Genomic DNA, 14,745 nt, shown 5'->3' on the forward strand with positions numbered 1-14,745 from the left:
ACCAGAGCATGAACAACTTGACGTTGCATGTCTTGTGTCTCGCAAAAAGAAAGCAAAGAATGCTGGTGGCCTTGGTTTGCTGATTGATGACCTGTATTTCAGGTTGTAATAGATCGCCACTGCATGCAAGCATGTGAGAGCAATCCATCCCTTGGTTTCAGACAACAAAAGCCCCTGTCGTCTTACGATTGGTTGCGGCACGCCAGGTAGGATTGAGTCGTTTAATCGCCGCGATATGCGCCATTAAATCAACCACTAAACAAACAGAACCCATAGCCTCAGCAGTCTGCTAAATGTTAAATTCAGCCGAGACCGTCGAGGCCGGCGTCACGATAGCAACAAGACTTTTGAGTTGAGTCGAGAGAGCCGCATTTGTTGATATCCTTCGTTATTTTCCGGTTCAATAATGTCGCATCGAATCCTGGTCTGCTTGCGTTTGTCCTCAAATCGAATGTCTTAGGGGTTCAGAGCCACCAAGACCCTAGCAAAGACCAGATAAGCCCACCTCGACCATCCCTGCCACCTCGCGTGAGCCGCACCATTAACAACTTTGAGCGGCCGCTTGATGATGGACGGAATGTCTGTTTATGGAGGTCACGATAGTTGCATGTTGGTCTGGAATCAAGTAAGCCACTCTGTCCTTACGCCATATTGTTTCACAAGATCTTTCGGTCAAGAGAAAGCGGCTGTGTAAGCAGATATGCCCATCATTAATTCCCCAGGCAGAGGCTCTGGGCCCTGCGAGCTTGACGTCAACGGCTGGTTCACGGACAGGCGGGGCGGGAACAGCGTCCACTTGCCGCTTCGGGGTGATGGTGTCTTCCCCGCAAATGGACGACGAGCAGTGGGTCTGGCTTCTGTAGTCACGGTTCGTTACAGCGGCTGTATGGCCTGAATACTGTACTTTACTGCCTAAGGTGTCTAAGATAGAGCAATGCCTTAAACCGTCAGCAAGTTGAGACACGCTTGCGGCGCTTGGTAAGCTCTACCTTCAACCGGGTTGTGGGCTGAAGTCTCTGAGTGAATCTGGATACAATGCACGGAGTAAGAAGACACAAGAGGCCTTCAACACGAGTCACAACTGTCAGTCGTGCTACAGTTTCACAGCGTCACCAAACAAGCCCCTCCTCTAGCTCTAGTTCTTTCACAATCATCAATCCAGTTGTATCTCGCCTTACACTGGCTGTTTCTCTTCATGTCCCCTCTTTTTCTTAGGCCATGTCCTCTCCACTCCCCCAACTTTACAGGGTCTCCACTTCATTTAGTGCCTTCCCCCGGGCGGCCTTTATTGAACTGCAGGCCGTCCCTGACCAGACAAGGCCCCATCGCGTGTCGTCGTTCGTCGTTTCCGTTCCGTCCATCCAGTGTGTTTTAAGGTCTTGGGTTCCCCTCATGTAGCTCGTCATCTTTTCTCTTCATTCTCCAGTTTCACATAATTCACATTCAGTTTACAGGATTTTACGCTCGCGTTCAATACATTCTCACCGTGTTAGTCACGGCTGTCTCACTTCCAGAACCGACGGCTTCGGTTTCCAGCCTTATATCACGTACCGTGCCTTTTGAACTGTTCCAATAGCAGCCCCGGGATTGTCACCTGGGTGCTCGCCCTCAATCATCCTTACTTGTATCCGTAAGTTTATAGCATCTGCAACATGTCTGGCATTCGCAACCAGCACGTGTTCCAAGATTGACTCACTTACACAGTACTGACGTTAACCAGCTCTTTTAGGTCATCCATAGCTCTACTACACCATGCTAGCGGCAACACGCATCTGGACAAGTGAACGACTTGTTCAGTCTCGCACTGGCACAGCGAATGTTCTACGTTCTACCGTTTCGTTACAATCGAAATGCGAGCAATGCAGACACTATTCCCCCGCCGTGTCATCTTCGACCTCTTCTGAATTCCGAAATGGACGTCGACGTGGTTCAGTCAGGTTCCAGCAACCTACATCGTTGAGTCGCAGCATTTCTTGGGACACCAAGTCCAAAGCTTCTGCCAAGAAGGCTGCAAAAGGCTTCAATCGATCTGTCGATTCTTCAAAGTTTACTACCATTGATCAAGTAGCGGCCTGGGCGGGTGACTTGTTTGGTATGCGACCAGGAGCGAATATCGAAGATGTGGAGCGAAGTGCTATTGAGCACTTATTTCGAGGCGATAGCAAGGCCAACATTCGCAAGGCTACTTTGACCAATGCTCACCACTTCAGCCGCGCAAGTGCAAATGCGGCAAGCTCGAAAGATACTCTCTTCTCTGCTGTTCACGGACAAGATGCTACTTTCATTGATCCTATAACAAACCGTCGGGTGTCAAAGTCTACAACGGCCGGAACAGAAGCTCGATACGATGCCCAGCGAGACTACAAGCCGACTGACTTCGTTGATGTGTCTGTAGAGGCCGACTCGGCTCCCAAGTATAACGACTTGGACAAGTACAAGCCTACCATCGACACTGAGACTAGGCAGCCAGATCAACCCAAGTACGACGATCTTGACAAGTATGAACCAGTAATAGATGAGAGATCTCAAGAGAAGTCTACCGAATACGATGATTTGGACAAATATGGCCCTGTCAAGTACAATGAGCCTGATGGAAAGCGACCTACTACGGCCGAAGAGGATTCTAAGCAGTACAAAGATCTTGACAAGTACTCCTCTGCGAACCTGGATGACCCTCTAGCCAAACGTCAATTGACCGCTGAAGAGAAATCCAAGGTCTATGATGATTTGGATCAGTACAAGCCCGTTTACCACAACGAGCCTGATGGCAAAAGACCACAGACTGCTGAGGAACTGTCCAAGAACTACGACGATCTGCATATGTACAACAAGGGTGTGTATTGGAATGAGCCCGATGGCCTGCGCGAGCCCACGCCAGAGGAGCTTTCCAAGAACTACAAAGACCTTCATATGTATGGGCCAGTTGCATGGAATGAGCCCGACGGTCTGCGTCGTCTGACACCCGAGGAGAAATCCAAGCAGTACAAGGATCTGGATCAATACGCAGATCCTTTTGAAGCCAGTCAGTCGGTTTTGAAGGCCCATGAGAAGGCGCAGATGGATCGTACTATGAGAGGCAAGCCCTTAGCCCCGAAGGTCGATGCTCCCGTCGAGGACTTTGCAAGCAAGTATGATGACCTTCACAAGTATGGTCCATACCACTGGAACGAGCCCGATGGTCTCAGAGAGCCTACCCCAGAGGAGCTGTCCAAGAACTATGACGACCTTCATTTATACGGTGGTGTCTTTAAGTGGAATGAGCCTGATGGCTTGCGACCCCTGACGGCAGAGGAGAAGTCAAAGCGTTACACAGACGTTCATAAATACGCTGCTCGTGACTTGTCACCGCCTGTCGAGCGAGTACATCCCGAAGAGGCTTCCAAGGTGTACAATGATCTCCCCGCCTACCGCAAATTCGAGAATGCGGATGACCCAGCACCACGTATCCACCCCGAAGTTGCTTCGAAGAAGTATACCGATTTGGGTGCGTATAACTCTTTCGAGAACGGCGACCCCCAGACGGAGCGTGTTCACCCGGAAGTAGCATCAAAGCAGTACAGGGATCTACACAAATATCCATCAGCTGGCTTTGACGACATCATTCAGGCGGTGCATCCTGAGGTGTTGAGCAAGAATTACACAGATCTTGGCAGTTACAGGCACTCGGACTTTGCTTCCCAGGCTCAGGGCTATCCTGTTCAGCCCGAGGACGCCTCCAAGGTCTTCCAGGACCTACGCAAGTACACAGGAGTTCGTCCCAACGAACCCACCGGCAAGATGTCGGTCCCTCTGGATGAAGTCGCCCGCGGCCTCCGAGAGTTCGATTCCAAGGCAGGTTCCCAAGATTCCCCGGATTCAGCATTATATACTTATTCTCGGTCCCCGAACAGGTCTTCTCCCGGCTCTACGGAAACTAATATGGACACTTCCAGCCCTGAAAGTGCCGATGTCATCCGAGCTGCGGTCCTTCGCAGAGCTCAAGAAAGTAGTCAACGAGCCAAGAACCAAGATCTGTCTGGCAATAAAGGTCAACAGGTCAAGACGGCACATGCTTCCGAACTTACGGGGAACTATGCACGAGACTTTCCTGAGGATTTTGCCAGGTCCTGGAGCAGGGACAATTCATCGTCCAAGTCGGTACTGCTTCCCAATAACATTTCAGGAACATCATCCGTGAAAGAAAGCTCAAGCTCTATGGAAGATGTCGAGCCCGGATCTATGGACGAGAGCTTTCCTGTGGATGACACAAGATTAAAAACGGCACTAGATCGCTATGCGGCCAAGAGAATTAAGGATCTGTATTCGCACGAGCCTCAGGGTCTGCAGACAAGTTATTCCGAAGAGTGTGGGCGCCCAACGATGCCTATCATGGAGAAACATTACACACCTGAAGCTAAAGAGTCTACGACAAAGACATCAGAGATGCCCAACATGGCCTCATACAAAATTGTCGCTTTTGACCCAGTTTCGAGGGTGATGAGCGTGGCCGAAGCCAATTCCGCAGTCGGCGCTAGTGACAGGCCAATGCCTATTCCTGATGCTCTTGTCAAGCTGGTGGACCCTGCCAAGTTTCTACCTTACTTCAAATCACTTCAGGAGGAAGGCTACGAAGTAGTGTCGGGCAGCGGGCAGATGTTGATCTTTCGCAAAATGCAGTCAGCCGATGAAATGGTTAGTCAGGGTGGAAACTCTCCCACCTCTGACAGCATTTACAGGATTTGGACTGACAGTCATTGCAAAAGATCTAAGCGGTTCTCAGCTCGGCGATGGACGAATTCTAAGACGAAGAAGTCGACCAAGAAGAGAAGCATTGGGCGCAAGATTCTGGTGGGAACTGGTGTAGTTGCAGGTTCTGTCTATGCGGCGGCCTTTTTGACGAAGTCTTCAAGTATTAGGAATTCTGATGTGAAGCCGCAGAACTAGAGGATACGGGATACGGAATTGGCTCGAACGACACTGCCTTATATGTTGAAGGATGGGAGTTTTGCAAAGGCTCACTTTTGAGGAATATGGTGGGGGATTTCTTTGGAGTTTGGTATTGGGATTGCAGCGATTGGGCTTGAGGATGTCTCAGCCATCCCCAGCGTTTATGGTATGATAGCCTGTTTTCTTTGTTGGAAGTTTACATGTGGGACGCATTCAGCGGAGCATGATAACACGGAGCTACGGAGTCAAGATACCTCGGCACATCAATTTGCATCATTCGATAGCCACGATTACAATGACATTCGTTTATTATAAGTTATTAAGCAATCGTGTTCATTCTTGGGCTGTTCCTCTTGGTAGCCAATCTGTAGTGTACAATGTCCGTGACCTTTTTGCATCCTTGTGTTTTCCATGCCCATTCCATTAATCGTTCCGTACAATTACAATTTCCCTTTTGTCCTTATTTTGTCATTATTGATCTAAGAGCCCTCTCGCTCTGTAAATCCAGGACCTGTAGCGACCTGCCCAATCTTGTTCATATGCATCTCATGCTTCTGCTCCTCTGGACTCCAGCTCTGTCGTCGCTGGATCGAGGGCGTCCAGCTATTCGTGTGGCGCATGCATCGGTCGGCGCCGGCTTGGGCGGATGGAGAAGTTGGAGCTGCAGATGACGAAGTCAGCTTGTGCAGAATTGGAAGCGTGTAGCTGTGCTGTGTACCTTCTGAGGGAGGGGTTGTGTGGGATGTCGAGATTGCTGTTGGTTGGCGATCCATTGTGAACGATGGTATTATATTGAAGAATTGGGTTGTAGGTTTGATGTTGTGATGGCGATGAGGTGAATGTTGATATAGAGGTTTGTTGGTATGTGAGTTGCTGTAGCTTCAATCAGTATGTCTTATATCCCAAACCTTCAGCGCGCTTACCCTCAATAACAATAAAGTCAATTGATAGCTCAAGTTATGGTAGTCAAGTTTAACTTTCTTACTTGCAGCTTCCTTTGAATCAGGACCTCGTTGTCATATTTATACACGTTTTCTTCCCGGAAGCATAATTATATCATAAGAGAACCCCCTCTTCAGCTCGACCCCTACAAGCGTGATTCCTAGCATTCATTTGGTGACTGATTGGACCCAAGCGTTGATGATTGGGGATACGGATGTAGATGATTGGATGTGGCGAATTGAATGGCCTGATACATAAAGTGACGCTGAGGCGTGATTATCTCGGGCTTTTAGAGTTTGCACTCTCCATGATGGACGAAATCGGACCTCGGGATTTGGGGAGTCGTGTGATATTGGATATAATGCTGTGATAATAACAATCAATGCGGTGATAAGCGATCAATGTAGTGCTTCACAGATATACCACTGTGATTTATAAGTATTCTTGGGTTGTATCATTGAATATGCACCTGTCTTTATTCGGCATTGTTTCTACAGGTTGATCTGCCTGGGTAAAGAGAGAAATTGAGGTTTGGAGTTACATCAAATGCATGTGGCATTCTCCGGGGTACCCCAATGCAATGTGCCCCGGGTTAAAGGGCTACAGGCCTCGTTCGTTGGTGGAATCATGCACGTAAGAGTCGAGACTCTCACTTGACCTCGTGATGCTCATCAGATCATCCACCAACTATATGACCTTCTCACATAAGCAACCAATCGTCGTAATTCAACAGGTTAATTGGTGATATTCCATTGCTTTGCTCTCATACAACATACCATACACACATTAAAAACAGGTACAAGAATACGCTACCCCAAACCCTTTCCTTTCTATATGCTCAACAAGGCATATCTCGGTCCTTTTTTGTTAAGCCCTTCCAACTCCATCATGCAGAAATAAAATAAACTAAGACGCCGATGCTATGCAGTTTGCGAAACATGAGAGCCGTCATGGACAAGAAATGTAAAAATAAAACATGGAAATGATAAAGGGGGTATACAGCAAAAACACAGACATCCACCGTTGAACAGGAAACTTTGAGATTCATGTAGTCATCTCTCGGAGCGAAGAATCGTATGTACGTGAAAAGACGGGTGGATCAAGGAGTCTTGGGACGCTTCCAGTAGTATTGCTATTATACAGCGTAAGTTTGAGTGCATATTGTAAAGTCAAGAATATTACAAACCTTGTGTTGCTTGCGACAAGCGCGGAGACTGGGCTTGCGAAGACCATCGACGACTGCGGCGCGACGTTGCTGGTCATCGTCTTCCTCCGGTACGTAGTAGTACTCGCTCTCGAGGGGCTTGCCAGCTGCATCCTTGCCCTGACGCTTGATGATACCAATGCAGGGTGTACTCTCGATAACATCGCGAAGATCGTCCTTGGAAATGTCTCGCTTCTCCTCGGAGGGGAGGTGGGCCATGATGGTGGACAGAGGAGTCGAAGACAAACGCGAGAAAGCGAGCTGGTTGATGACATGGTTACCAACAGCAGGGTGGGACTCAAAGGACATCCTGAAGATCTCCGGAGTCGGAGAAGACATTCGAGGAGGAGACGAGAGTGGAGACTCGGTTCTGGCCTGCTGCTTGCGAGGAGACTGAGGAGGAGCAGGAATCTGACGAGGAGCGAACAGATCGGAAGCAATAGCGCTGTGGAGAGGGTTGGCACGCTTGACACCCTTGAACACCTTGGGAGACTTTGTCGTTATCGAAGCCAACCGGCAGGAAATGTCGGCGCCAAAAGGCCCGAAAGAGTGCACAATAGGATCATTCTCCTCATCAGGGTTGTTGTCCTCACCATCACTGACCTCACTGCTGAAGCTGGCAGTCACGTCGGTGCACATGCTGACATTGATGTTAGTAGGATCATGCCTGTGCTCAGGGAGCTCAGGCTCAGCATCGTCTTCGTAGATTTCAATGTCACGCTGTCCGGGGAGCAGAGCCTGGAGGCGGCGGGAGCTAGAGAGACTAGCAGGCGTGGGGCTCTCGGGAGAAGCAATACGAGAAGCGCGACGAGGAGGGGAAGACTGGAGAATGGCCTGGGCACGAGCCTGGCAGGGAGGAGAATCCCAAGTGGTGTCGGAGAGATGATCAAGAGCCCGCTTGGGCCATTGGACGAGAACACGCGAGTTTTGCACATCAATTATGATCTCGGAGCCCTCTGTTTCACTGGTGAAGCTATCGCCCTTGTACAGCTCCCAAGTACGACCCTGGCTATGCAACTTGAGACCATTCCAGCCATTGCAGACGATTTCAATCTTGCTGGGCTCAAGCGGGCTCGCAGCAGCGACGAAGCGAGCCTTTACATGGACGCGGGAGACGAGGCGGTCAGCGGAGATCTGGTAGTGTGACGAGTTTGACGATCGACCCATGATGAGGGTCTCGCCGTTTTCCGAGAGTTCGACAGCGGGGACGGCAGCGAGCGGGGCACGCTCGGAAGCGGTAGCGGACCGTTGAGGCGGGGAACTCGAGAGGATACCTGTACTCGACGTAGGGACAGGAGTAGGATATTTGAGGTGAGCTCGGGACGAGGAACGGCCAGAACCGAGATTTTGTCGCTTCACGGGTCGAGGGAGGTTTGGAGATGATGAGAGCGGCTCAAAGGGCGGGAGGAGACTCGGCGCTGAACGCTTGGAGCCGGCGAGGGAGTAGGGCTTCATTGTTGGTAGTGTTGGTTCGGCGGAGGAGCCTTTTCGAGGTGATGAGCCCAAAGAGTCCATTTTTGCGTTTTTTTTTTGGTCCTTCTGCAGGAGTTGTATTCGGCTCGTGGTGTTGTAGATCGAGAATCGAGGTCGGACTGGATCGCGTCCAGAGACGAAGGAGACGAGACCAGGTAACACGCGTAAAGTGCAAACGTCAATCTCGCTCAGAATTCGAAATCAAGATCGAATCTTTCTTTTCCCACCAATTTTCTTCCTTATCCTTCTTAATGCCTCGCCAACAGGCGTCGTGGTAGAAGAACGACGACGACACGAAAGGCGGTCTAGTATCTCTCTCTTTAAGAAGTATACTTCCTTTTTTAAATCATAGGGTAATAAAAGAATGAATCAGATAAGTCATCGGTCCCAAAGAACTCGACCAAGCGTGAAACCTTTTTTTGTATGTAGGAAGTAGAGCGTGCAGGTGGTGGTGAGATTGTAAGAAAGGCTCTCGTGTTGGGTAGCGGGAGGTATTTAAAGAGGCATGCTCCGCTTTGCCCTTTTAACGCGGGAAGGGTTGAACGCGGGCGCCTCGCGAGCTGTCGTGGTTTTTTGGCGTTGGCGTTTTTACAGTGGTTGAGAGCGCTGTAATTTAGTGAGCTTGATGAGAATTAGGTGCTTAACGCGGTCCTGGATGGGGGCGCGTTGAGTGGTAATGTGGGCACCCGTGTTGGTGTATCGATAATGATGACGTTCGCTGGACGCGCTGAGTTATAGTGACAGCGTTTTAGATCCTTGCTTGACATGTTTGATGTCTCACAGGTAACAATCTCCTTTTTTTTTTTTTTCTTTCCCTTTCCGTATATCCCCTTTATTGCTGTCTTTAACTCAATATCTCCCTGCTTTAATTGCACGTTTTTAATACAGTTGTGAAGAAATGCCGTTGAGATTTTAATGGGACTGTTGTTGAAAGCCAACCTCCTGTCTTGAGGTGTTCAACCTCCAATTTCTTCAACACGTCTCCACCATTGAATCCATCGAGACTGGTCTCGCGTTTGGAGACTTGTAGACCAATCCCTTTTGATAAAAAGCATAAAAGAGTCTGGCTGGGATTACTTGCCTTGCTTTTTATTCGCTTTTGTGTTCTGTAGTTATGCAGAATATCCACCTTTGAAGATTCTTTCTAGGGTTTAGTGAGCAGCACGTCTTGGGCTTGGTTTCATGATGGGCTTTGGACCGTGTGTAAGTTTGATGTATCGCGCTTTGATATTGAGTCAATGCTGCCATGTTTCGAGATTAGATTTGACTTTAAGCCCGGGATCAGCTTCAATGGCCTATTCGTGGTTCTGAGACTTCAATTGAGGTTGCCAGTAAACACTTGGCCAATCTATACGCCTGTTGCGTGGGTCACGGAACGCCCACTCTAATCATTGACTCAGTAATACCTCCGGCAGCTATCATTCCTTGACAAATATCGTCAATCGCGTCCATGTGGCATTTGGCGAGCTCGTCAGTGGTTTATCTGGTCAGCCCTACGCCACAGATCGAGCCACGATACGCACGTACGCGACTTGATCCATACCTTGACCGAGGTACCCTACATCATTCTTACATCATAAGAGAACTTCACAAAAGCATGTTAGAACTGGCATCTTCAAATACAAAATGGAAATCATTGTTTTTATTTCTTTCAATTGCATCTAGGAAGATATTTTCACTATAAAATTGCAATCGTGGGCTAAATAATGAGCTTAGCTAGTTAATCGACTGAACGTTCGTGATAGCTTCACTTCTTCTCCACAAGAATGACCTTGAGCCGTAACGGTTAGCTCTCCCAGTTAAAGCCTTTCTCCTTCTCTCTTACCGCACGTTCAGAGGTTAGCTCCTCGAGGTTGATGATAAATACCTTATAAAAGAGTTACAGTGACATGCGTCTCTGCTTGCACTCGGAGCATTTTGAAGGATCAGCCCCCTTCTGCTTGTGCTCCACTTCTCGGCGACACTTTTCCCCCTTTTTCTTGAAGTCATCGCAGAACTTGTCGTCGAATTCGATGTTGACACAGTGGCCGCACTTTCGACATGTTGTTGTTGTTGTGATGAAGTTTTTACACATGTTGATCTGGTGTTAGTTGACGTTAGAAGGTGTTTGGGTCTGAAGTTGAGACGGGGATATTGATGTTGGGCTGAGTTGTTAGTAATTGTTTGAATGAAATGATGAGGTATATTGGAGTGTTCTATGGGGATAAATCGACTATATATAGTTTCTTCAGGGATGTGATGTTATGAAGTCAATGTCATGAGGTGTCTAAGTCATCTCATACTCACTAACCACTTATTAAACATCAAGTTCAGGTTACTATGCACTGTTCTTTTGTTCAGTAATTAAACAAAGGAACTCAGGCGTAAGTTACTGTCTGCCGTTGTCATGTTCACTCACCACATATCACATAATGAACAAAGAGTAAGTCCTGTCAGTTGAGGCTCGAAGCAATTTGTGCGTTCAATGAACAACTGATGGGATGAAATGGTCTTTTGTTCTGTATCCGTCGCTGCAAACGAACAGCTGAACGCGATATAGTCCTGATACACTGTCATCATCCCGTGTTGTCGTACCCCCAAATCCCCCGTACCACATCATCAGATCTCAGTTCAGCTCAGGATCCGTCTCACTGCAAAACACATACTCCTTCAAGTACTGCCCGGGCCGATCCTCATCATCAATAACAGGCGGCTCAGCCGTTCCCCGAGCCGCAAACTTGACAATTACTCGTCGACTCATCGCAATGTTGATATCCCAGTTGTACTTCTCCACAAGCTTCATCTCCTGGAAGTTGTACATTGCCACCAGCTGCTCCTTAATAAATTCGGCGGTAAGACCGGAAGCCATCTGGATGTACTTCTTGTCCGCGGGTTTGCCATCGGTGTCACACCAGAGGAACCCAGTCTTGTCGCCGCCTCGCTTCACCATCAGCCAGGCACTCGCGTCTTTCTTGCGGTTGCCGGATGGGACTTCGTCGGGAAGGTCTTCTTTGAAGTGGCCAACGGGGACGGCAGAGACGGTGAATGTGTAGACTGGTTCTTTGGGCATGGGGACTGGGTCGGCGGAGGTCCAGTTGTCGAAGACATGTGCCATGTAACAATCAACCTCTGCAGTCATGGCCTCCTCATCTTGGAGATCGTGAGACATGGCGATGCTGGTGAGGTCAGTATCTTGCCTTTGATCCACGCGCATTGACTTACGAGATGAGAGAACTATCTCGGAGACTCTTTGTGAATGTTTGTAGAGTCGAGAGATGGAAGTCTCACGGTATTGAGATGAGGTGAGGAGGGGAGAATAATTTTCTCTGGCGTTGTCAGGGAAGCATCTGTGTTTTGATGCTCAGCTCAACCGGTCACTGTCAACATGCATCACTGTCAAACACTGCAAACCTCAGGAACAGATCATCAGCACTGCGCGAGATACTCTATTACCTGTCACTCATAGACACTGTCACAGGAAACAAGCCGCTTTGAACTAACATTAATGTGGATTTACTATCTAGGTAATTAGGGCATATCTCATACATCATAAACCTATTAAACTACCCCTCAACAAGAGTAACCTTTGTCTCCTCCTTCAAGTCCCGACTGCTGAATCCAACACGAATAGTAAACTCTCCCTCAGGAATAAGCCACTTCTGAGAAATGATATCCCAGTAGCTGAGATCACGACGCATCAGCTCAAAGCTAACACTCTTGCTCTCACCAGCCTCAAGGAAGACCTTGTCGAAGCCACGGAGCTGCTTAGGTGGTGTACCAGCAGGAGCACTGTCGGGGAATGTGACGTAGAGCTGGGGAACAGTGGCGCCGTCGACCTTTCCAGTGTTGGAGACGGAGACGGTCACGTTGTAGATGGTCTCCCAGAGGGCGGGGTTGCCGCCGGGCTGTACGGGGAGATCTTCCGGCTGGGAGGTGATGTCGGAGGCGAGAGGCTCGGCAGAAATGTCGGAGATTTCGAAGGTGGAGTAGGAGAGACCGAAGCCGAACTCGTAGCGGACGGAGATGTTGTGCGCGTCGAAGTAGCGGTAATCAATCTCGAGCTTCTCGTCGAACCAAGACTGCCAGTCCTCCTTGCCGGTGGTGTTGACGGCAGTGGTAGGAGGAGCATTGTAGTCAGTGCCGTTGAAAGCGATAGTGTAGGGAAGACGACCAGAGGGGTTGACATCGCCGTAGAGGAGGTCAACGAGGGAGTTACCGGACTCCTGACCGGGGAAGTGGGCAGCGAGAATGGCGGTGACGTTGGGGTGGTCAGCCCAAGGAAGAGTGTTGATACCAGAAGAGTGAGTGACGACGACAGTGTTGTTGCAGTACTTAGCAACAGACTCGACAACATCGTTACCATCCCAGTCAACGGAAAGGTGCTCACGATCAGCAGCCTCCTCAGCCCAAGTCTTCAAGAAAACAAGGCAGACATCAGGAGTAGCAGGGATCCAGAGATCAGTGACGTTGGTGGTAGCAATAAGAGTGTTGTTCATCCACTGCTGAACAAGAGTGCCGTCCTGCTTAGCACGAGCATTGATGGCAGTAAGAGGCGAAACAAGGTATGTCAAGCGACCAGTACCGGAACCACCACCAGCGACAAGAGTGCCAAACTCGTAGTCCTTCTGGTTGTAGAAACCCTCAGTGATATCGCCGGCATCGTTACCAAAGACGGCGATGGACTTGGGCTTCTTGAGGGGGAGGGCGTTCTTCTCGTTCTTGAGAAGGACGGTGGACTCGGCGCCGTGCTTGCGGATCAAGTCACCGTGGTTACCGCGGACGTCACGGCTTCGCTCGCCGGTGAGGTTGAACTCGCGGAACCAGGTGCTCTTGGGGCTGAAGGTGTTGAGATCGCCGCTGGAGGGGTCGACGGAGGGATAGTCCTTGTCCTGGCCGAGCCAGAAGTAGGGAGTCATGATGCGGGTGATCATGTCGTTGACGCGGGTCTCGTCGAGGGTGCCGTTGTTGACGGCGCGGGTGAGGTTGCCGCCGAAGAATGACTTGGTGAAGTACATGCCGTACTGGCCAATACCACCGGGCATGTCCATGTCGAGACCGCTGTTGATGGCAGCAACACCGGCGTGGGTAGCACCCCAATCAGACATAACGTAGCCCTGGAAACCAAGCTCATCTCGCAGGATACCGTTCAGAACCTTTGAGTTCTGGCAGCCGTAGGAGCCGTTGAGACGCTGGTAAGAGCACATCATGCTAGAAGCCTTGGCATGAACAGCATTGGCAAAAGGCCAGAGGTAGAGCTCGTGCATGGTTCGATCATCCATGTTAGACGAAAGAGCCTCCTTATCAACCTCACCAACATACCCATCCTTAACAAAAGTAGGGTTTCGCATGACCTCCTGCTCGTTACCGATAAAGTGCTTCGCAGTAGCCTGAACACCCGCATCTTGGTGTCCCATGATAGTCTCCTCCATCGCAATACCAGTGAGGTAAGGATCCGGCGAGAAACCCTCCCAGTTACGACCAGAGTACGCCGAGCGTCCAAGAGGACCGGCGACAGGACCAAGGAGGATGTGGGCGCCCTTGGCCTTGAACTCTTGACCCATTGCGAGACCGCGCTGGTAGAGGAGGTCCTTGTCCCATGATGAAGCAGCTGATACACCAGCGGGGAAGACACTGGCATAGTCTGCTACACGGATGGCGAGGGGACCGTCGTGGAGACATAGACCGTTGAAGTTGAGACGGGGAATGGCGACGATGTTGCCGACGCAAGGACCTGGTGTTCCTGTGACCATGTCGGCCTTTTCCTCGAGTGTCAACTGGGAGACAAAGTCTTGAGCCTTGGCGAAGGCATCTTCCCAGCCCTTGCCAGTAGCATTGTCTATGACCGTCAGTATAACCTCACCTCAATTGATGGAGTTGGTGAACATACTGGCAGGGTAATGAGGCGAATGGCCGTACTGTCCAAGAATAGTGGTGTTCTTAGGCTGAACCCAGCTGAAAGCATCTTCAGCGCGATCACTCGAATCGTAGGCTTGGGCATTGACACCCGCGGCCAAAAGACCCGAGACCAACACAGATCGAATGCTAGCCATTGTGAGAGAGTAGAGATGAATGGCGCTCAGTGATGATGATCTCTTTTTTTCATTTTTGTGAGGCTATCAGCTACAACTTATATATTCCTAGCACCGGCTACACTTTCCCTTGCCCTCGGCGATCACCAGTCCAACCTCTTGCTCCTCCTGTACAAAACTTGTCTGTCTGCG

At 49.7% G+C, this 14,745-nt stretch overlaps 4 protein-coding genes across 4 annotated transcripts; 1 reads left to right on the forward strand and 3 right to left on the reverse strand.

Annotated features, from left to right (window-relative positions):
* The first annotated feature begins 1,358 nt into the window (after positions 1-1,358).
* On the forward strand, positions 1,359-5,253 carry FOBCDRAFT_263041 (uncharacterized protein). The gene is made up of 2 exons (XM_031188932.3): positions 1,359-1,630; positions 1,721-5,253. Exon 2 carries the CDS (start codon positions 1,753-1,755, stop codon positions 4,921-4,923), a length of 3,171 nt encoding a protein of 1,056 aa, XP_031036197.2. The 5' UTR covers positions 1,359-1,630; positions 1,721-1,752; the 3' UTR covers positions 4,924-5,253.
* FOBCDRAFT_321804 (uncharacterized protein) lies at positions 5,217-6,015 on the reverse strand. The gene is made up of 3 exons (XM_031188934.3): positions 5,850-6,015; positions 5,645-5,799; positions 5,217-5,587 (listed from the first exon to the last, which is right to left on the reverse strand). The coding sequence occupies exons 2-3, from the start codon at positions 5,697-5,699 to the stop codon at positions 5,406-5,408; spliced, it is 237 nt and encodes a 78-aa protein (XP_031036199.1). The 5' UTR covers positions 5,700-5,799; positions 5,850-6,015; the 3' UTR covers positions 5,217-5,405.
* A 578-nt stretch (positions 6,016-6,593) lies between these two features.
* FOBCDRAFT_228957 (uncharacterized protein) lies at positions 6,594-8,997 on the reverse strand. Its single transcript, XM_031188930.3, has 2 exons — positions 7,055-8,997; positions 6,594-7,000 (listed from the first exon to the last, which is right to left on the reverse strand). Exons 1-2 carry the CDS (start codon positions 8,585-8,587, stop codon positions 6,968-6,970), a joined length of 1,566 nt encoding a protein of 521 aa, XP_031036195.1. The 5' UTR covers positions 8,588-8,997; the 3' UTR covers positions 6,594-6,967.
* A 2,153-nt stretch (positions 8,998-11,150) lies between these two features.
* Positions 11,151-14,574, reverse strand: FOBCDRAFT_321806 (glycoside hydrolase superfamily; the record flags this gene model as incomplete). The annotated part of the gene is made up of 3 exons (XM_031188927.2): positions 11,151-11,700; positions 12,092-14,360; positions 14,412-14,574. The coding sequence occupies 3 exons, from the start codon at positions 14,572-14,574 to the stop codon at positions 11,151-11,153; spliced, it is 2,982 nt and encodes a 993-aa protein (XP_031036192.2).
* Between the last annotated feature and the right edge of the window lie 171 nt (positions 14,575-14,745).

This window comes from Fusarium oxysporum, chromosome VIII (assembly GCF_013085055.1).
Source record: "Fusarium oxysporum Fo47 chromosome VIII, complete sequence".
Classification (NCBI taxonomy): Eukaryota; Fungi; Ascomycota; class Sordariomycetes; order Hypocreales; family Nectriaceae; genus Fusarium; species Fusarium oxysporum.